The sequence below is a fragment of the Eufriesea mexicana genome, unplaced genomic scaffold, assembly GCF_001483705.2.
Source record: "Eufriesea mexicana isolate 0111107269 unplaced genomic scaffold, ASM148370v2 scaffold382, whole genome shotgun sequence".
In the NCBI taxonomy this organism is placed as follows: Eukaryota; Metazoa; Arthropoda; class Insecta; order Hymenoptera; family Apidae; genus Eufriesea; species Eufriesea mexicana.
The window spans coordinates 1900684-1924470 of NW_016908540.1; the positions used below are offsets into that span (position 1 = coordinate 1900684).

General features: G+C 33.6%; 1 protein-coding gene across 1 annotated transcript in view; it reads right to left on the bottom strand.

Moving 5' to 3' along the window:
• The window catches only part of if (integrin subunit alpha inflated), a 202400-nt gene that overhangs the window by 112811 nt on the left and 65802 nt on the right, over nucleotides 1–23787 (bottom strand). The window contains exons 2-3 of the mRNA XM_017896747.1: nucleotides 17908–18029; nucleotides 2465–2583 (exon numbers count right to left, since the gene is read on the bottom strand). Coding sequence (XP_017752236.1) covers nucleotides 2465–2583; nucleotides 17908–18029 — 241 coding nt within the window. The remainder of the gene's footprint in view (nucleotides 1–2464; nucleotides 2584–17907; nucleotides 18030–23787) is intronic.

The following is a 23787-nucleotide window of genomic DNA, read 5'->3' on the forward strand; positions in this document are numbered from 1 at the left end:
GCACGACTAATAATACGAGCTTTACAATCGTGGCATAGGATACGTGTGAGATAGTTACATGATAAATCTAGGGATTTTTGTCGCGATTGATGGAAAATGGCAAGAAATCTTTCAGTTCAAATTGATATTTAGATTGTATTCGAATTGCATGTCCGATGAGAATGGATGTGTTGCATGTATAGAGCGAAATTTTTAAACTTTGAATAGATACACGTGAATTATAGCTAGGTGGTAAATCTAGGAATTTTTGTTGGAAGTAATGCAACTCTTTGTGAGGTCTCTGCGTTTAAATTGATATTTATACCGTATTCGAAACTCACGTTTGATTGCAACACGTCTGTTGCAGATATAGAACCAAATGACTACATGTGAGATAGTTACATGGTAAATCTAGGGATTTCTGTTACCGTCGATAGAAAGTTGCAAGGGGCCATTACGGGCTAACGTCTGGATCGCATTAGTATTGTATGTATGTCTGACTACAGTACGAGTATTGCATCTATGGAAGCAGTGAAGGAATGCTCGAATAGGATACATATAAAATAGTTGCATAGTAAATGTAGGGGCTTTTGTTGGATGAGTGACAAAAAAATCGCGAGGGGTCTTTACGTTTAAATGGATATGTAAAATGTATTACAATTGTCCAGCTGATTTGAATGCAAGCTTTGCATTTCTGGAATAGAATACGTATGAGCTAGTTGCACGATAGACCTAGGGATTTTTGTTGCAATTGATGGAAAGATCGTAACTGATCTTTACGGTTAAATTACATTTGGTATTCGTCAGAATTGCGTGAGTTGCGTCTACGAAGCTAAAGATGAGGTCTTTTATGGACATATGCGAAATAGTTGCATAGGAAATCTAGGGATTTTTGTTGCAATCGATGGAAAGATTACGGGAGTTCTTTGCACTTACGCTGAGGTCCTGATCACATTAGCATTGCACGTCTCATTGGAACGTGAACTTTACATTTATGGAAGCAAAGATGGCGTACTGGAATGGATCATTTGTACTATAGTTGCATATACACGCAGGTATATTTAAAAACGATGGAAAAATAACATAAAGAATATACAAAAATTTTTTGAGGAAGTTTGTGATTTCGTAATTAGAAAATCAAATTGAGAAATTAAGAAGAAAAGAAAATAGAAGAGAATTTAACCCTTTGAACTCGAGAGGCGACTCAGTTGCCATTTAATCATATTCTAAAGATCGTTATTAATTAATATCTGGGAAATTTAAAATTTCCCAACGACGAAATATCGAGGAATGGAATATCGAGGTAAAATAATTCTACGTTTTATTATTAATTTGCACTTCTTATTTACCGTTTTGAAAATATCGTCAACTTTATGGCAGCAAGTCTCCGAATTACTATGTTCCTGCAACGAAAAGATCGCCGAGTACAAAGGGTTAATTAAGAAATTATTTCTTCTAAACTGAAATCTGAAATTCGACTTATGCGAGTGATTAAAATTTAAATACAATAAAATAAAAATCTGTATCACGTAGGACTGTAGAATTTTGTTAAATATTTTCCGAAGGAATTTTGTCTAGAAATTATATACTCAAAACTCCATCGAAAAACTTATGGGAAGAATCAAAAATAATTTTCTAGAGAAATTCAGTGATTTGAAAGTCTTATACGGGGTTCTGAAAGTACGTGTATTCCTTGAATTATTTTGTAACATTTTCTGACCCTTTCCACACGCTATTTTACACTCTCGTTGCTTATTTGATCAAGATAAGCTTCACAACCCTATCAACCATCGATGTAACTATATATGGTCCGATATAATAGCAAGACGTTTAGACATCCAGCGGAAACATAGAACGAAACCAGAATTCGTTTGTTTTCGATTCCTGAAATAGAAGGTACGGTCTTCTAAGAACATACACGCCTGTAATTTCTCACAAGACCCCCTCGACTATTCGTAACTACCGCTTTGTACCTTCATAAGCTCCTTTGGAACATAAAAAGGGAACACCGAACGTATCCTATATAGTAGTATATATTTCCCTTTCCCCTATTTACTAGGGGAAATGCTATAAATTTCGCCAACTACAAATAATCTAACTAGGCCGATAACCCAGTAATCTAATAACGTAATTATTTTTTTATCAAACGATTTAATTATCTTTTTACTACAATGTGATTATTTTATTTTTAATTTCAATGTCAAGTTTTATTACAAAAAATAATAAATAAATAAATGAAGAATTGAGAGAAAATATACTTGGCGTTATCTTTATATATTAATATATTCGTTTACTTTTGAATAATTGAATAAAATATTTATTTAATATTAGGAAATAAATTACTTTTTTAAAACAAATTATATACGTCGGTGTCAATCGATATTTTCAAAAATTTGTCACGCGATGTAAAAGGAGTCTGAGGAGTATAATTGCAGTGGGAAAGGTATTTGAAAGTGGATGAAGAGAATTTGGTAGATTTACTCACCATTATGGGTCCTCCATCTTCGAACGACGCGGAAACCGTGGCACCGAACCATTGAAGGGTTTTGTTATCGATCTGACTGAGAGCACCCGGTACACTTGGATTTCTGATGTGGTTATGCCCTGCAAGCGGAAACCATTCTTCATCAGTCATTGCCGCGTTAGCGATTACCGCATCCAACAATGATTAATGTATCGATAATGGTATGAAATATCGTGTTTACTAATTTTTATTGCATTTCGTGCCCTCTGCTACGCAATTCCATTATTTATCTCGGATTTTTCCAAATTGCCAGGATTCTTAATGCGAAGAAAATTCTCTTCTTTTGCAACCTCCGCATTTTGAACCGTGAGTTAATGGTATTGCGGTACATCAAGTTTGCATTTCCACTTGTATAAGGGAAAGAAGACGCTGTAATAGATAATAAATAGGTAGCAAGAAATAATAAACGTGGAGAAGACAAAGAGATTATAATGGCGTTCATCTACAGATAATTAGAAAATAATTTCTAGTAAATTCTATTGTAATAATATGATTCTGATATGATAACGAATAATAACAAGTGTTAAAAAAATAATCCAAAGCAGTAGAAAAATTGTAGAAAAGTAGATCCACAAAAATCTAAAAAATAATTTCCACAAAAATCCTAGTAATAATCTAATGAATAGAACTATGGAATAATAAATAAGTAAATCGGTAGCAGTAAATACAAAGAATAATAGATGTTAACTATTAAGCAACGAAAGCAAGAAATAATAAAAATCAAAACAATTGAAAACTGATTAAATTGAAAGAGAGTAAATCTAAGAAATTCTCGAAAATAATTCTCAACCGAGTTTTAAGCGATACACGATGTTAAATAATAAATATCAAAAATACAGTAACAAGTAGCAATGAATAATATAAACTATTCCAAAGAATAAAGAAAATCTCAAAGAACTAGGCCCTAAAAAATTCCCAAAAAAATAATCTCTGACAATTCAAAATATGTAACAACATAAAAGACAATAAAAATAAAATATATAGTCCTCCATACTTGCATCAGAAAAGAAGGAAAAACACAATAATAAATACATAAATAATACATATTAAAAATACAATAATAAATAACAACAAATAATATCAATTATTTTAAAAGACAGAAAAATCTCGAAGAATTCTAAACGAAACCCTAACAAATTAAATCCGGCGATAGAAAATAGGTAGCAAACTCGAAAAATAAAATAAATAAAAAGCATTATTCTCCATACTAGTGTTACAAAAGAAGAAAGATTTACAAGAATAATAAATAAATATCAAAAATACAATAACAAATTGCAACAAATAATATAAATTATCCTAACTAAAAATACCCTTAAAAAAGAAACTCTGGCGATAGAAAATAGGTAACAAACCCAAAAGATAATAAAAATAAAAGGCATACTCCTTCACACTCGCGTCACAAAAGAAGAAACGTAATAATAATTAATAAATGTCAAAAATATAATAACAGATAGCAACCAATAATATAAATTATTCTAACTAAAAATGCACTTAAAAAAGGAACTCTGGCGATAAAAAATAAATAATAAACCCTAAAGATAATAAAAATAAAAAGCATGTTCTTCTACACTCGCGTCAGAAAAGAAGAAACGCAATAATAATTAATAAATATCCAAAATAAAATAACAGATAGCAACAAATATTATAATATAAATTATTCTAACTAAAAATAGCCTTAAAAATGAAACTCTGGCGATAGAAAAGAGTTAACAAACCCGAAAGATAATAAAAATAAAACGCATACTCTTCCACACTCGCACCAGAAAAGAAAAAGAAAAGAAAAAATACAGGAACACGCATATCGAATTAATATTCCCATGGAACAAAGAAACACCGAAACGAGCCTGTATCGAGCGGCTACCTGATAACGAATCAGCCGCCTAAGGAAAAAGCGGAAGACACGCGTTGAAAAAGGAAGAGGCCGGCAACAAATCGCCGCTTGAATATCTCAGCGTATGACCAGCGATCGATTATCGAAGGAATGCGAGTCTCGCTGCGGACGGGGGCTAACTATTTCGAAGAATAACGAACCCCGTCAACCCCGGGGACCGGTCGCTTAATATCGGCATTAGATTCCTGCAAATCTAGGGGAGAGAGGCTTCCTAAGAACGAATCAACGCCCAGATATCTCGTAGCTGCCGGTCACTTAGTTCAGGTAGCCTAATATGTCCGCTGGACGAACGGAACGTGCTGGAACGGAATGAAACGAAACGGAAAAGAGCAGACCTAGCGCCGTTTGCATTCGCCATGGGATTAATTCCAGGACGCGAATGATCTTCGTAATATTTATTAGCTTGATTTCTCCTCCGTTTTACGGTCTTCAACACTAGCAAAATATATATAAAACGTGAAACACCTATAATAAACACCAATTAACCTAAACACCCTCAAAAGGTTAACAGCAGATAAATTACAATTAAATAATAATAAAAAAGAGAGGTTGATTTCTGACCATCTCAATTTAACCAGTTAGCTGTGATTGACGAGTATACTCGTCATGAAGAAGTAGCAGGATTTTGTGTCATGACGAGTATACTCCTCGTGCGTAAAAAGTAGTGATAATTGGCTATTTAAATTTTTGTGAAAAATTAAATATATTCTCAAATTTCAAGATGTTTAGATAAATAAAACTAACATAAAGACTAACCAATAAGAGAATAGATGTTATTCAAATAAGTAAATATTAGTAATAAAATTGTCAATTTTATAAAATAAACTCATCTTTTTGATCCAATATTTTAATAGCGACACTTACTCTGTGATTGACGAGTATACTCGTCATCGCTCGATTTTCGCGACACATATAGGTGCGCGCTCTCAAAAGGGGGCGCCACAGCTAACTGGTTAAATTCTCCACTTTCGTGTGACTGGATGGGCAATGGGGTGGTTGCCAGGGAATGGGGTCCCAAAGGGTGGTGGAGACTTCGATGAAAGATTATGATGGAAGATATACATAGGTGTGAAATTAATGGGGTTTCTATAACTTTTTTTATTTTCTTTTATTGAAGAAGTTTGTATGTTTGGATCAGTTAATTAGTGCAGATTTAATTACCTGAAGATTTCGGTAATTGTCTTCATTATTTCTTCTTATAGAAATTTGTTTGCGTGGACCAATTGTGGACAAATTGGTGGACAAACTATGTGGACATTGGTTAATGTAGTTAAAGACTTGGTTATATTTCAGGATTTTTATAATTCTTTTTCCATTCTTTATTGTGAAGTAGATTGTTTGTATGAGATTAGAGGTTTGGCTATTTAAGAATTCGAATTTTTCTTGGATTTTATTCAATGGTAATAAAATCAAATACCAATTCTAATTGCGATTGATTTTAATACAGAATCGTATTTTCTATAAATTTTATTTGCTATAGATTTAGTCAAAATTTCTCTTCTTTTAGACAATTTCATTCCCTTGCATCTGTCAATCCATGTACTTAAAAAATCATTTTTTTAACATCTTATTCTTAATTTCTAATCGAATGTAGATAGTTAACCGAACACTTGCTATAGGAAATCATTCTCACTCTAGAAAATATTCGAATTTTCTGAAAGGAAAATGTAGACGAGATAGAGGAAAGACTTCTGGATTCGCATAATAAAGAAGGATTAAATGATTTCCAAGAAACGAAAGTTTCCAATGCATCATACACATATCCCTGCAAAAACGCGATGTACGAGCAGGTGTCACTGTAGAGAATTCTCAGCGAGTACACCTTGGATTTTTCTTTCTCGATTTTACGAATGGAATGAACCCGTTAGCCGTATCGGTCAGGCATAACCCTTAAACGGAAGTTGTCCTTCGCTTCCTATCCCTTAACTCGCGAACGTCGCCGAAGGCGCGTGGATACGTCGATACCGTGGATATGGCGAACCGAGAAATCTTTCAGCAACCATAATTCAGTTACTCAACGCAACATTGCTACGAAGCAATTGCACCGGGTTGCGAATGCATCGAATGAGCATTAGAAAAAGACAGCCAATGACCATTCTAGACAAGCTATGTTATATAACAAATTTTAATTACAATGGACGTTGAAAAATATTTGATTTAAATAAGAAATTAATTTTAAAAGAAGAGTGATGGAAAGTATAAATAAATAAAATATGTGTAAGTATAAAATATCGTGTATCAACCCCTCAGATTTAGCATTAAAGAAAGACAGCCAATGACCATTCTAGACTAGCTATATTACATAACAAATTTTAATTACAATGGACAAAGAATGTTTCATTAAAATAAGAAATTCTTTTTGAATGAAACGTAGTGTAATGTATAAATAAATAAAATACGTGCGAGTACAAAATATTGTGTATTAACCCCTTAGATTTGGCATTAAAGAAAGATAGCCAATGACCACTCTAGACTAGCTATATTACAGAACAAATTTTAATTACAGCGGACGCTGAAAAATATTTTATTTAAATAAGAAATTAATTTTAAAAAAAGCGTGGTGGAAAGTATAAATAAATAAAATATGTGTGGGTACAAAATATTGTGTATTAACCCCTTAGATTTGACATTAAAGAAAGACAGCCAATGACCATTCTAGACTAGTTATGCTATATAACAAATTTTAATTACAATGGACGGAGAATGTTTTATTACAATAAGAAATTCTTTTAAAGTGAAACGTGGTGTAAAGTATAAATAAATAAAATATGTGTAAGTATAAAATATAATGTTTCAGCCCTTTAGACTCGTTAATTAAATAATGTTAAGAATTTTTAGGTATTTCATTTCGAATGTACTTAAAATAAATTACAGTAGGTTAATAGGGAGCAATTTACATAAATTTGATTTAATAATTATTTTGAAAATATATTCGAAAGTTTCAAGAGTGACTCGAAATTTTTAGGTGTACCTATAAATGAAATTGATTTCGACGAAGGAGTTCAAAGAGTGAAATGATATACTTTCTAAAAAGAATTCCTTTTAATCCCAAATTTATTTACTATTCTTTGAAATAAAGATAAGAGATAGGATGTTTAAGACACCCTGATTGGGCTATTTACAGCATCTAGAATACTTGTATATTTACACAATATTCAAGGTTGCAATATTAATAAGTATTAATTAATAATTAACAATTAACAAGTATTAATTAATAATTAAATATACTAATTAATAATTAACAGGTACTAATTAATAATTAGCAGGTACTAATTAATAATTAAACATGCTAATTAATAAAGTATTTTCTTAACAAAATTTACCACTTCTACAAACCTACATTTCCAACTACACCTTCTATACCTAAACTTCCCAAATTCCTATTAAAAACGCTAATAATCAATGACACGTTTCACTATTACACGATATCATCAAAAACCTTACCACACCATAAAATCTCTTCCTGTCTCTCTAAAACCTAGAACAACCCTCGGCAACGTATCTTAATCGCCTCATTTAAATCCGCCCATCGAGCATCGTGAGCACTAGCACGCAGAGTCTAGCTAATTAAAACGAACGATCGGCGGAACAACCCTTAATGGAGGCAATTATGAATTATCGACGTTGAACGAACGGAACGATGTCGCGATTATCACGGCCCAATTATTTCGCCGCGCTCATTAAGGGTACGTCAATTAAGCACGCGTTCGCGATCCAAGCGGCGAGGAGATGCGACCTTCCTTGAAGATCTTCAGGTGGCATCCGACAAGAAACGCCGAACCTACGTCCGCGCACGCCCGTAGGTAGAACGACCTTACGGTTTTCTGTATTAGGTAGAGCCGGCTTCTTGCCTGGTACACGGTTCCCGGTATCACGAGGCGGCCCAGCCACGCCACACCGCGGGGTGTACACCACGAGGAGTTCCTCGACGACGAGATGTTCGGTCGACCGGCCGAAGAAGTGACTGACCTCCGAGAGACCCGCGCGAGATACGAGTCGCTTCCTCGTACGCACGCGGAATAGGAGATACCCCAACGATTCGAATACTACAGCTTGCTGGAGATCGAGAGATCTGTCGATCCGGGACAGACGTGACCTTGGAGGCTTGATACCATCTACCATTTGCAGCCAGTTACATCGGGCAAGATCGAGAGGATTGTTGAGGATGATGAGGATCAGAAAGGGAAAAGTTTGTAGAATTATTGGATTCCGCAATGGGTAGATTGGCTTGGCCTTTTGCAGAGTTTGTGGGATCGTTGTGTGTCCAATATTGGGCAGATGGTTGACTAAAATGGCACTCGAGAGTTGGAGGGTATGTGAAGTGATTTGGAAGAAAACTTGAGTAGAATGAGATATGAGAATAATTGAACTGAATTGGGGTTGGTGTTTGACATGGTGAGTCATTAAATGATTGATGAATGAGAAGATTAGCAACATTCTTTCTAAGGTTTGAAGATTGGTTGAGATCCTTAAATTGGAAACATAGTTAAGTAGAGTAAAAGTTGAGAATAGTTGAAGAGAATAGAGATTGATTTAAAACAAGACTTGACTAGGATAGAATATGAGAATAATTCAACTGAATTAGGGTTGGTGTTTGAAGTAGTGAGTCACATTGGAAACATTTCCCTTAGATTTGAAGATTGAGATCCTTAAATTAGGAACATAGTTAAGTAGAGTAAAAGTTGAGAATAGTTGAAGAGGATATGGATTAATCTAGAACAAGATTTGACCAGGATAGAATATGAGAATAATTGAACTAAATTGGGGTTGGTATTTGAAGTAGTGAGTCACATAACTGATGAATGATAAAATTGGAAACATTTTTCTAAGGTTTGAAGATTGTTTGGAGTCCTTAAATTAGGAAGATGGTTGAATAAAATAGAAGTTGAAAATGATTTAATGAAGTGAGTACTCATCTATATCAAAACTTGAGCACTATGGAAGATGAGAACAATAGTACTGAATTTTAGTTAGTATTTAACATGGTAAGTCTGATGATTGATGAATGAAAAGATTAGAAACATTTTTTCAAAGGTTTGAATATTAGTTGAGATCCTTAAATTGGAAACATAGTTAAGTAGAGTAAAAGTTGAGAATAGTTGAAGAGAATATAGATTGATTTAAAACAAGATTTGACTAGGATAAAATATGAGAATAATTCAACTGAATTGGGGTTGGTGTTTGAAGTAGTGAGTCACATGATCTATGAATGATAAAATTGGAAACATTTCCCTAAGGTTTGAAGATTGAGATCATTAAATTAGGAACATAGTTAAGTAGAGTAAAAGTTGAGAATAGTTGAACAGGATATGGATTAATCTAGAACAAGATTTGACCAGGATAGAATATGAGAATAATTCAACTGAATTGGGGTTGGTGTTTGTAATAGTGAGTCACATTGGAAACATTTCCCTAAGGTTTGAAGATTACTTGGTGTGCTTAAATTAGAAAGATGGTTGAATAAAATACAAATTGAAAATGATTCAATGGAATGTAAACTGATCTAAAGCAAAACTTGTGTAGTATAAAAGATGAAACCAATAGAACTGAATTGGGGTTGGTGTTTGAAGTGGTGAGTCTAATGATTGATAAATGGGAACATTGAGATGACTTGATACGACATTTTAAAACTGGTTAAACATGTTGGTTTGTAAGGAAGGTTGGGTACAATAAAAGGTAAAGATAGTAGTGCTGAACGAGATTTGGATTAGACTATAAGATCTAATGAAATGAAAATAATAAAACTGAATTGGGAATGGGTCTTAAAGTAGTGAATTTAGTACTTGATTCATAGTAAAACTCAGGTGACTTTTTTAAGGTTTGAGAACTGGTTGAGCTCGTTGGATCAGAAGGAAGGTTGGGTAGAATGAAAGATGAGAGTAGTAGAGTTGAATGGGATTGGTTTACAGGGAAAGTTAAGTAGAACAAAAAATGAAAGCAGTAGACTTGAAATGGGACTGAGTTTTGAGATAGTGAATTCAATTGTTGGCTAATAATAGGAAAATTAGAGTGCCATTTTATAAAATTTAAATATTGCTTCAGATTATTACACTGAACACTTTACTACACAAAACTTACTTTATTACCCAAAATCAAGGTTAGTAATAAAATATAAAAATACTAATACTGTATAATAATTAAACTTATGTTAGCAATTTTTATTTTAAATAAATGAAAAACTAGTTTACTTTTAATTAGTTTTTAATTAGTTTCCTTCTATAAATTTTAAAGGTGATATCATTGAATTATCGACCTAATAATATAATCTAGTTTTCTCAAATAGTAATTTAAATAAAAGCAAGAGTAGGATAAAATCAAAATATAATTATTGAATTATTATTGTTCCATGATATGTTATGGTATGGTAAAATTTTTTAAATTGTGCAAATTTTTTATAATGATTCATGTGTAGATTTCATTCGTTAAATTTGAAATAACATAAGTTTCTATTTTTTACGTTTGAGTATTCTTAAATAATTAAAATTTAATTTTCGTTTGAAAAGTTTTCGTGCAGAAATGATTTCACACGAGCGGATATTTTTTCACGAGCACGATTTAAAATAGTGATGAGTATACCTACGGCCGGATTTACATGTCGTTCGAGGTGAGCAAACGTTACATTTCGAAAATAGCCACGGTTAGTATCCCACAAGAGAGAAAACAATGTTATTGGTTAAAGACTGAAAGCCAGCGCGATTTCGTTTATTATTAAAGCTCGACTCTTCCACGAAATTCGATATAAGAGAATGAAAAATTTTTAAAAAACAAATAGAAGATCTAAGTTCGAGCCTCAAATACAAAATATATATATCTCACATAAATAAACATTGATAGGAAAAATAGAAACTCCACTGTTTTTAATAAATGAATAACAATCAATTTTTAACAGCCACACTGTTATTTCAAATAAGATTTTAAATATATTTTAAACGAATTTTAAATAAATTTCAAATAGAAATTACAACGAAACGTAAAAATACTATCGACGATTAGTATCATCAAGACAAATAGTACTTCCTGCTAAATTTAAAAATACCATTTTTTGTTGAATAAAATATTTTCCAAAATCGTAAATTTTTGGATGCTTTCTATCTTCGAAAATATATTTATTCATAAATGAAACATTTGATTGCTGCCATAAACACCTGCCATAAATTTCAACACGATATTCACTATACCTACATTTAACTATTTTTAATAAATAAATAAACTCAATTCCCACAAGAATCAATTTTTAGTAGTCACACTGTTATTTTAAATAAGATTTTAAATGCATTTTAAACGAGTTTTAAATAAATTTCAAAAATTACAACGAAACGTAGAAATACTATCGACGATTACTATTATCAAGATATATAGTACTTCCTGCTAAATTTAAAAATACCAAATTTTCTTGAATAAAGTATTTTCAAGAATCGTTTTCTATCTTCAAAAATATATTTATCCATAAATGAAACATTTGATCGCTGAACACACCTGCCATAAATTTCTATACGATATTCACTATACCTACATTTAATTTCCGCGTTACAAGGCACAATCCATGGGCAAAAAAGACTCGCCGAGGTAAATCGATTACGCGTAGATAAAACCGAACTATTAGCGTAAAAAAAGAATATATAGCTTAATGGAAACTAATGTCCGCTGAAAAATAAATGAAGTATCATAATTGAGGTAATTTCCTGTCCAAAAGGAAAGTGAAATTTAACAGTAAATGGTGTACCATAAACGCGTGTGCGCTCGGCTAGTGAACGTAATAAATGGCCCAGGCTATCGGCCACGACTCTAATTGGACAAGATCGAGCATACGATCACACTAATTATCGATCAAAGCGAAGTGTCCAGGCAAGCAGCGCTGACTAAAGAAAAGGGCCGACTAATTGGACGTAGCATGGCGTATGATCTCGTGTATGTAGTCGGTGAAATGTTTCTCTGCCAAGCAGGGTTACCTCTAGGGGTACAGTGTTAAGAAGAGAAAGGGCAGAGATGCACTTGTCGCGTGAAGAAACCGAGTACCTCTCGCTGTCGGTCTTGAAAAATGTAGTTGCTCGAAGACCGAAGAGGAAATTATACGATTCTTTTTTTCTTAAGGTGGAGATTCATATGGTGTTGATGTTTGATACATGGTAATTTTAATTAAATAGTTGCAAGAATTTTTGTAAATAAAAAAGAGTGAAGATTGTATGAATTAATAGGATATCGATGTTTGATATATGGTGAATTTTAATTGGTAATTTTAATTAAATAGTTGCAAGAATTTTTGTAGATAAGAAATGATGAAAGATTGTATGGATTAATATGATATTGATGTTTGATATATAGTCGATTTTAATTGGTAATTTTAATTAAATAGTTGCAAGAATTTTTGTAGATAAAAAATGAGAAAAGATTATATGCAATAATATGGTGTTGGTTTTTGATGTATGATAAATTTTAATTAAATAATCATAAGAATTTTGATAGGTAAAAAATGAATGAATATTGTATGGAATAATATGGTGTTGGATTTTGATGTATGATAAATTTTAATTGGTAATTTTAATTAAGAAGTTGCCAGAATGTATGTAGATAAAAGTGAGTGAAGATTGTATGAAATAATATAATGTTAATGTTTGATGTATGGTAAATTTAAATTGGTAATTTTAATTTAATAATTTCAAGAACTTTTGTATTATATATAAAAAATTAATGAAAATTGTATATTTAGTTTATCTAATTAATTATAATATACATAAAATTACAAGATAATGTAAACGAATTTTTAAATTGCACAGAAATGTGATTAAAAACAATGAAATCCAAATTTCACTCACTTGTAAAATAAACAAGATATCTATTAATAAATATTAAATTTCCTAAACCGATCCAACAGTAAAAACACAATCTACATAAAATCTCTCGAATCTCCTGACCAAACAAAAATCCCCCCAAATTTTTTTAAATTCACATCAAACAATCCAAACCTACCAAACAATCTCAAAAAATGAAATCCGAATTTCATTCACTTGTAAAATAAACAAGATATCTATTAATAAATAATAAATTTCCCAAACAGATCCAACAGTAAAAACACAATCTACATAAAATCTCTCGAATCTCCTGATCCAACAAAATTCCCTCAAAATTTTTTTAAATTCACACCAAACAATCTTAAAACACGAAAACCAAATTTCACTCACATGTAAAATAAACAATAAGATATTTATTAATAAATAATAAATTTCTTAAACCGATCCAACAGTAAAATCACAACCTACATAAAATCTGACCCAACAGAACTCCCTCAAAATTTCTTTAAATTCACACGAACCAAACCTACCAAATAATCCGAAAACAAGCATTACCAAAGTACCAAATAAACACTCTCAAGCATCCTTTTCCAACAATCTCCTCCTTTCATCCGCGAAAAAATACCCGCACAATCATTCCCGACAAAAGAACACCTTCGCTCTCTCAAAAAAATTGAAAAAAAAAATTCGAAAGGGAAACTCAGCGCGCCTAAATCGACACTTTATCTCGATCTCTCGCGTTCGCGATCGATTCGACTCGACTCGTTCGAGATAAGAGCGAATCGGCACCGGTGATTTCCTGCCGATTGCTTTCGAACAGTCAATTACTTTCGCGCCGGCAAATTACGGGGCAGGAATCGTGCTCGATCCGCGAGATACGATCGTTACGAGGTGTGTAAGCACGTCTAATTCGCGGCAGCTTGATATTCCGCTAATTTGCATCGGGAGCGTTAGCTGGCACACGAGCTGGTTCTCCGCTGAAACGGAAGATGGTATCTCGTTGCAGCGTGATTATTAATTCAAATGGAAATTTATGCACACTCGTGGCTCTATGCTGGTCACTCTTTTCACTTTCCGGCTTGTTTATCGTGCAATTGAGTCGTCACGATTTTTCTTCGTCATTACGAATTTATTTTTCCAAACGTGACTTCTACACCTGTGACACTTAGGTTTGTTTCGCACTAAACCTACCAAAGCCTAAATTACCGTTTTCAAACCACTGATTGAAAATTCCACAATTGGACGTTATCATTGTTCCTGGTAATGCAACATTATCTCTAACCTGTGTCAAAAAGAAAACGAATCCTATTTTAATTTTGACAACTTTGAGATTTTTGAACCAATTGAGTCTCTTATTAAGAAATCTTAAATTACCATTTTCATACCTCTGACTAAAAATTCCACAATTGAACGTTATCACTATTCCTGATAATTCCACATTATCTCTAACCTGTGTCAAAAAGGAAATAATCCTATTTTAATGCTCGACGAGTTCGCTATTTATGAATCAACAGTGGTTCCCACTGTCAAAGCTCAAATTACCGTTGTCAAACCACTGATTGAAAATTCCACAATTAGACGTTGTCACTATTCTTTTCACTTCCCGGCTTGTTTATCGTGCAAGTAAGTCGTCACGATTTTTCTTCGTCATTACGAATTTATTTTTCCAAACGTGGCTACACCGATAACACTTAGGTTTGTCTGACACTAAACCTACCAAAGCCTAAATTACCATTTTCAAACCACTGACTAAAAATTCCGTAATTGAACGTTGCCACTATCTCTGGCAGTTCAATATTATCCCTAACCTGTCTCAAAAAGGAAACAAATCCTATTTTAATGCTCGACAAGTTCGCTATTTATGAACCAACCGAGGCTCTTGTTACCAAAGTGTAAATTACTATTTTCAAATTTTTGACTAAAAAATTCCGCAATTCGACGTTATTATTCCTAACCTAAAAAAAGAAACAAATCCTATTTTAATTCCTAATATGTTTGCTATTTATGAACCAAACGTGACCTTTATTACCAAAGCCTAAATTACCTTTATCAAATTTTTTACTAAAAATTCTGCAATTCGACGTTATCGTTATTCCTGGCCTAAAAAGGAAGTAAATCCTATTTTAATTCCCAATAAGTTTGCTATTTATGAACCAACCGAGGAACAATCGGAGAGATCAAGAACGAAATAGCACCATATCCCTTTGAAGCAAACTCTTTGAAACCACCTCGTACACAGATATGCATCAATCGTCACCTCTAACCTGACTCGACAAGAAAACCACTCCTACCCCAAGTTCTCGACAAGCTTACCACTCCTAAACCACCCGAGGAACAATAAGAACGATCGAGACCAAACCTCGCGCGATAAACGACCCATGTACGACAGCCTGGTACACAGGGGAACACGCTTACCCAATCACACGATCTCTCGATCGACCAACGAAATTCCCCACAACATGGTCCACGACCTAATCCCGATACGATCTATCTCACTGACGATTGCTCTGTACAGAAAAGGAAAAACGAAGAAAAATTGAGGAAACGTTGGAAATCGATATGCTTGGCAGCGATAAACAGTGGAAGCAGAAAGTAGAAGGGTCAACGACAGGGTGGGTGGAAAGTTGCCAAGAATAGAACGGTGCTCTACAACCAGTCAGCCGGTTGCTTGGCAGTTGCCGAGATTACGAAGCTCCTCGGGGGCTCCAGGAGCGGGTGGAAAGCCAGAATGTGGGTCAGCAACTGCGAACAGCCAGTGGAACACGAGATACGAGCCCCCGTTAGCAACACTGTGCCCGTTGAGGTGCCTTTCAATGCCCCACGGCAAGTGCGAGAGTGCAAGTGGAAGAAAGAACCGGAAAACCGATATCGGATTCAGCGAAAGAAACCGAAGGAGTTAATCCGACCGTGTTTCCGGCCGATCGTACGTTCTTTGCTATTAGTTATGGTGTCTTTCGAAGGTCTCCATCCAGTTTGGACGATTACATATGTTTCTCGAGTATTCCTGCGATTGGAGTACGCCATTTTCGTCACGAACTTAACCTCAACTCTGTCTTTTGCTATTAGTTATGGTGTCTTTCGAAGGTCTGCAGTTTGGACGATTACATATTTTTCTCGAGAATTTCTGCGACTAGAGTACTCCATTTTTGCCACGAATCTAACCTCAACTCTGTCCTTTGCTATTAGTTATAGCGTCTTTCGAAGGTGTGCAGTTTGCACGATTACATATTTTTCTCGAATACTTTTGCGACTGGAGTACTCCATTTTTGCCACAGACCTAACCTCAATTCTGTGCTGTCATATTAGTTATGGTGTCTTTCGAAGGTCTGCAATTTGGAAGATTGTATATTTTTCTCGAATATTTCTGTAACTGGAGTACCCAATTTTTACCACGAACCTAACCTCAACTCTGTTCTTTGCTATTAATTATGATGTCTTTCGAAGGTCTGCAGTTTGGATCATTACATATTTTTGTCGAGTATTTCTGCGATTGGAGTACGCCATTTTTGTCACGAACCTAACCTCAACTCTATCCTTTGCCATTAATTATGGTATCTTTCGAAGGTCTGTAGTTTGGACGATTACATATTTTTCTAGAATATTTCTGCGACTGCTGTACCCCATTTTTACCACGAACCTAACCTCAACTCCGTCCTAACCTATCGAAACGCTTGTCAGCCGACTATAGGACCCTTAATTTTTCGAGGATTACATTGAAAATTTGGAAATACATTCTAGGAATGCTGTACTATTAATTATTGATTAAGGCAATAAAAAAGAAAATTTATTATTTTCTGTCTACCAGGATAGTTCCTTAATCCCCTACCTTATTATTTAAGTTCCGATAGTGCGTGTTATGGTCGACAGAAATGTCAGAACGTGGTAAAGAATAACACGTAACTAAGATAGAAAGACATCGGCAAAAATGAACCACGAACTTGACCCGTGATGTTTACATTGGGCCCTATCTACGAACCACGGCTCTCACCCGTGAGAAGCATGTTTGGCCCGTTACCCTTATCGCGAGTCTGACACGATATTGTAGGCGAAGGAGTTAACCATGTGTCACGAGGATGTTCTTGTTTCAAATTCGCCAACGACGTGTGCACGTGAGTAGGCAGATGACGCCGAAATATAAATGGCGTGCGCAGCAGAAGATATAACAATGGCACGGATGAGATAGACCTACAAGATAATTACTTATCTTCTTTTTAACTCATAAGAAAATATATAAAAAGTTGTAAAAGAATATTGTTCTGTTTAGTCCTGCTTGTCCACGTGCCTAAGCAGAAGACCAAAGAAAACCAATTTTATCGCTCATTTCGTTACATCCACTCCCCTTACGATAACATGAAACTATTTTCCTTAAAATAGTAAAAAGTTAGAATTTCATTTTCTCACAATCTCACCATTATTTTTAAAATCTCAGGAAATTTTTCCTATTTCGAATTGACAAAAATCACGAACATTCCCGAAGCTTTGCTAAATAAAATGACGAAAACCGTGTTTTAAAAGATGCCACAGTTTCTCCGAAAAAAATTCCCGAAGTTGTCTTTCTCCCCCATTCGCAAAAGACTTTCTCGGTCTTCATCATAGTTCGTCTTTACCGAGCGAAAATTAGTGTTACGAGATTCGTGTAATTACCCAAAACGAATGCCACAGTTGATCCATGCAATGTGTAAAATGGAGAAAGAATGAACGGATTAGAAGATGCAATCGCTTACCTGTATTGTCGAATTCCATTAAGGTGCACCGGTCATCAACTGTGATGTCGCACTCGTAGACAGCGCCACCTCTGTAGACGTCCTTCTGGGCAGTTTCGGCTTCCGGCGCGCCCACTATCACGCTGCAACGAAAACACGTGGAGTGAGAGCGGGAAGTTCGAACGAGGGCGCGGGAAATTCGAACGCGAGCGCGGGAAATTCAAACGAGAGCGCGGGAAATTCAAACGCGAGCGCGGGAAATTCAAACGAGAGCGCGGGAAACGAAAATCGAACAACAACAACGCAGTTCGACGTTCGTTATCGCGAGGTTCGAGGAAAGATGACGACGCGAACGCATTTCCGAGATATCGAGGTCAGTGGTCACGAGCTATTTTGAACAGTGGCGCAAGAGTGGCGGTAACTGATCCGAGCAACCGACGAGTTATTAAACCAGGTAACACACTTGCCACCGCAATTTTTAGCGGTTCGATGGGACACGATGCTGCTAGTTCCATTCGTGCTAGAATGCTGCAACGTAGATACATAGATACGTATACGGTTATTTAATTGAAAGGAGGTTGCTTTCGCAATTTTTATGGGACCGATTTGACGCGTCGGTGGTGAGTGGTAATTAATGGTCATTTGATTTCGTGCTCTTTGCATATTACGCTTCTACAATCTCGGTGAAAGGAAATTTTTGGCCTTTTTTCTATTTCGATTCTTGGAATCTTAGAGGTGTATCCGAGGGTAAGTGAATATACGGGGTGTCCCGTTTAAGTTGACACAGTAAAGAACCTCGTGAACAAGTTAGGTTTAAAAGAAATAAGGTGTAAAGTAAGTGTAAATTAATCTTTTATAGTATACATAGAAAAAGAATAGAATTTTTCGTTGTGCCAATTTTAACGAGACACCTTGTATATAAATAAAACATTTTTGAGATTAATGTTTTTTTCATGGGTTTTAAGGTGTATTAAATTACAGTTAAAAATAAATAATTAAATAAACAAATAATTGTACTTAAAAATAAAGTAAGTTTATAAATTTTATCGTAATTTTGATTAATATAGCATTGGAAAGTGGTGTTCAAGATTTGGTATAGTAGTTAAAATAAATCAGAGTTAAGTCGTGACTCTGTAACGTTATTATATTAGAAATAAAAGTTTATTGAAATAAGATGACAAAGGGTAATATTGACAAACAATTGCTTTATCTTCCATTTAGTTTTAAATAGTAATGATAAAGTAGTACGAGCTTAATGATGATCTCTACTTGTTCAATTATTTTAACGATTGCCATCTTGTGAGCTAAATTGGCCATTGTATTTGTTGGCTTAGGATTTAACGTCTGCTCTACTTCTCTAATGAACAACTCTCAAGTCTTAAATTGCTATTGGAATTATCCAAAGAAAATCAATGTACGTAGATACTTTCTCCTTCCACAAACGAGCTGAAATTAATTTTTCAGACAATTATTCGAAACTCCTAATGGCACCCATCTTAATATAATTCCTTGCAAAAAATATTTCAACCATTTTTAAAATTTTTAAATAATAAATACTAATATTATTCAATTATTAAAATTATTATTAAAATTAAATTATTAAAAATACTGTTAAAATTTAATTATTATTAAAAGAAAATTTAAATATAGGTTTTTCATAGCACAGATTATTTTACGATTTATTATGTCTACTGTATTGTCAGAAACATTACAAATCGTTTCAATACACTACTCGTACAATAGGATAATTATGAAGATTCATGGTACTGAATGGTACTCGAGTAACTTAAAATTCAAACTCCTCAAAGTACCCATTATTAAATTTAATAACACGCTATTAATTTTTCCCGCATCTTTCGCACACGTTCTTGGGTTCACTTAAGAAGATTAGTACGAAGGCCAATTTTTAATTATTTTAATCACGAGCGATACCCGCGTAATTAACTTCTCCCGTTTTAATATTCCATTTATATATACCACTTAGTTTCATTAAAAATTCGATTGAGATCACGCAATTTCCGACGCTTCGTGATAAAGCACAATCATCGTGTTTTATCATTAAATCGTTTCGCCTGAACGTAGGCGTGCGCAGACAATATGAAGATTGCTAGCTAAGGTAATAGATCGCATAATTATCCCGGTAGGGTGTGTCAGACTCAGGGTTGTATACCTTGGAATCACCCTGACCTATAGCGTGATTAATACTGCCTGCATACAGATTAACTTTACGCTCTCAAACACGCACTATAATAGATAAGAAATCGTAAGTTACTCTTATCTCTTGTAGATGATTACCATAGCTGCAGTATGTGTAACAAGCTACCAAGAGAGCAACGTTTCTGAAACATTAGCCTTGCTCTTATATCCTGGCTTGCCTTGAACTCTTCCGAATAAACATTTTTACCATTTCTCCAAATTAAAAACATATTTTTCTGTAATTTTTAATACAAATTTTTAATTTCTAACTTTCGTTGAAAATATTTAATAAAACTTTCATTAATATTATTCATTATTATTTAATAACATTTTCATAGAACGATCGATCTTTAATGGGTACCTAACATAGCAAACGTAGATAACAGTAATTTATTTAGATAATATTTATTTAGATAATATTGGAACAATGAATATAAGTAAATGTACAATATTAATTACAGTTTTATCTTAATAAGTAAACGCTAAATTAATAAATAATAATAATAAATTAAGATCGGTAGTTCTATGAAAATGTTATTAAATAGTAATGAATGATAATTATTCATAATATAATTATTGTTGTTATTATATTAGCGTAATTAGAGTAAACGCTAATTTCTTTCGAAGCAGGTATATATTTTTAATAATTGCAAAAAGGAAAACTCTGAAATCAGTCATTTTGACTGAGTTTATAATTGTAGTATTATTAATCAAATTTTTAATAATTTTTATTATTCATTATTATTTAATTATCATTATATTATATTATTAATAATTATTATTCATTATTACTTAATAACATTTTCATAGAACTGCCGATTTTTAATGGGCACCTAATATAGCAAACGTAGATAATAGTAATTTATTTAGATAATATTTATTTAGATAATAGGGGTACGTTGAAGATAAGTAAATGTACAATATTAATTACAATTTTATCTTAATATGAATAAACACTAATTTCTTTCAAAACAGATATATATTTTTTATAACAATTGCAAAACGGAAAATTCTGAAATGAGTTATTTTGATTGGGTTGGTAAATGTAGTATTATTAATCAAATTTTTAATAAAAAATTTTAATGAAATTTGACATGTTCTTGTCTTAAAAAGAAAAACAAATTTTTCGTAATAAAAATAAGTATTTTAGGGATATTCATCCTTTTGTCGTGAAAATAATTATTGAATAATGAGTCACGAAATGAGCGAAATTGAGCGACGTAAATATTTTTGGTTTTTTGGTACCTTTTGCAATTCAAGACAATTGTCTTAATTCATAAAGCACAAGGCTCGTACTTGATGCTGGTAGAAAAATGACTTTCGAATATTGCTGTATTGCCCGAGGCTGATAAATGATGCGTAGCGTTTTATCATCGAACAATGGAAGAAACTGACGGAGAAAACGCTCGTTTCGTTGAATTTCACTTCGAAATAAAGACCGTTCTTTATTCTCTAAAGAAGCGATATCGTAAATTTCTCTCTCACCATGATGATAATTACATTCGACATAAAAATAATGCAACTTGAGAAGCTTCGACGGATAAATAAGTCATTATCTCGTGTACAAACTTTCGAAAGAATTCGCTGTCTATGTCAATGTACTTTTCTCCGATAATTATAGAATTTTGCAATTTTTTAAATGTACGAAACTTGAAGGACATTGAAAGGGCCATTTAAATACACGAAACTCTGAAAAATTTCGTTTATATTGTAAATATGCATGAATATTTTTCCACATTTTTGATACTATTTCCTATTTATTACAATCTTTATTGTTATATTCGTTGATGTCAAAATAGTAATTTATGTTTGATTTAGAATCGTGAATTTTCATTGTACAATTGTAATATTTAAAATCTGTGGAAGCAAAGGTAAATTTGTTTTCTGTGTTAACAAATTTTGATTACCAAGATACTATCCAAACTTTTTAGCTCAAACCATAATTAATTCCACAAAAATAATTTTCATGTATTTAAAAATTGGGATTTTATCATGTGGAGAAATTCAATCCATCGTTAAAAATTGATGTCACTAATACAATATATTATTCTGAACTTTTTCTGCACCATTCATTATCGACTTAAAAGTAGTACTCACTATATATTTAAAAATCATGTATTTTGCGAATTCCATAAGTTGAAACCAGTTCAAACCATCGTTAAAAAACGATCTCATCACCAAAATATTACTCCACACTTTCCTATTTCAATTCCAATTTCAACTTAAAACCAAACCATCCAGAATTTTCTTAAATTTACAAAAATCTAAACCATCTTATCTCAACAATCTTTTAAATTTTTAATTTCTTTACATCAAAGAACCACGAATTTTCTCGAATAAAAGAAAATCCAAACCACCTTATAAAATCGTAAAAATTGTATATTTCTCTATTCTAAAAAATCACAAATTTTCTCAAATTTACAAAAATCCAAACCATCCTTATCCAAAGAATCATTTAAATCTTTTACTTCTCTATTCCAAAGAATCAGGAATTTTCTCAAATTTACAAAAATCCAAACCATCCTTATCCAAAGAATCATTTAAATCTTTTACTCCTCTATTCGAAAGCATCGGGAATTTTTTCAAATTCATAAAGATCCAAATGATCTTCGAAACTCGATCTAAAGCATCCGGTGTGCTTCAAGGGTAAAGAGAAAAAAGGAAACTGTTCGAACTTGAAGAGCCGCTTCAGAGGAACTGAGACTCTTTTGTCGGGCAGGCCATCATCGTGTCCGTTCGAGGCGCAAAAATGGCACCGTTTACGGGGCAACCTTGGCATACTCTAGCTCCTAGGCTGCAGCCAGTGTAGGTAAAAGACGCACACGCGTGCAGGAGCGTGCGTTAACAACCGCTGGAAGGAGAGGAGCGACGATTATGCGAGTTATGCAAGTGATTCGCAAGTCTGCGCAACGCGCCTGCGGAATTGCCAAGTGTCGCTTTGATAAGAATAAACGGTGACCGTCGACGAATCACAGGGATGAATCAATTAACACCACGGGGTCTCTAATCAAGATTTCTAGCGGCATCGGGGAAAATACAAGCGTGCAATTCCTGGCGTTCAAACGAGTTCAAAGCGTTTTCTCTTATCTGCCCGATAAGATAATTGCTTGGGTACTAATTATGCTGCAATTTAATTCCTTATTCGTTTCTTATGGGATAGTAAAGCCACGATTACAGCTGCGATTTTGAACACTCTATAATATATAATATTCGTCTATTTAATCAGGAATATTGATCTCTTGTTTCTTAGATGACTTATCCTTGACCTTAGATGATTCATCCCTTTCGATGATAACGTCGAATATATTCGCGGCCTAAAAATAATTAAGCACGCGAAATTGAGTGAATTACTTAAAGAGTTAATTAAAAAGTCGCAATTATATAATTTCCATAATTTTAGTAATTATGAAAGAATATGAAATCGTTTTTCCAGGGGACTCGTTGACAAACGATGATCCTGATAACTCTGTGCATGTAAATTCCATAAATGATAGAAAGAGGGGCGAAACCATCATGAGGATGCACCAGGACGCGTGAAGACGCGTGAAAACGCGTGAGAACGCGTGAAGATGCGTCTGGAGACATCAGAGCAGTCAATTAGGAATCACAGTGTGAAATAAACCTTTTTGGAGGCAAAACGCTTCTAAGTTTTTGACCCGTATTCATTCGTGTCACCCTAAGCACACCCCTTACACTACAGACCAC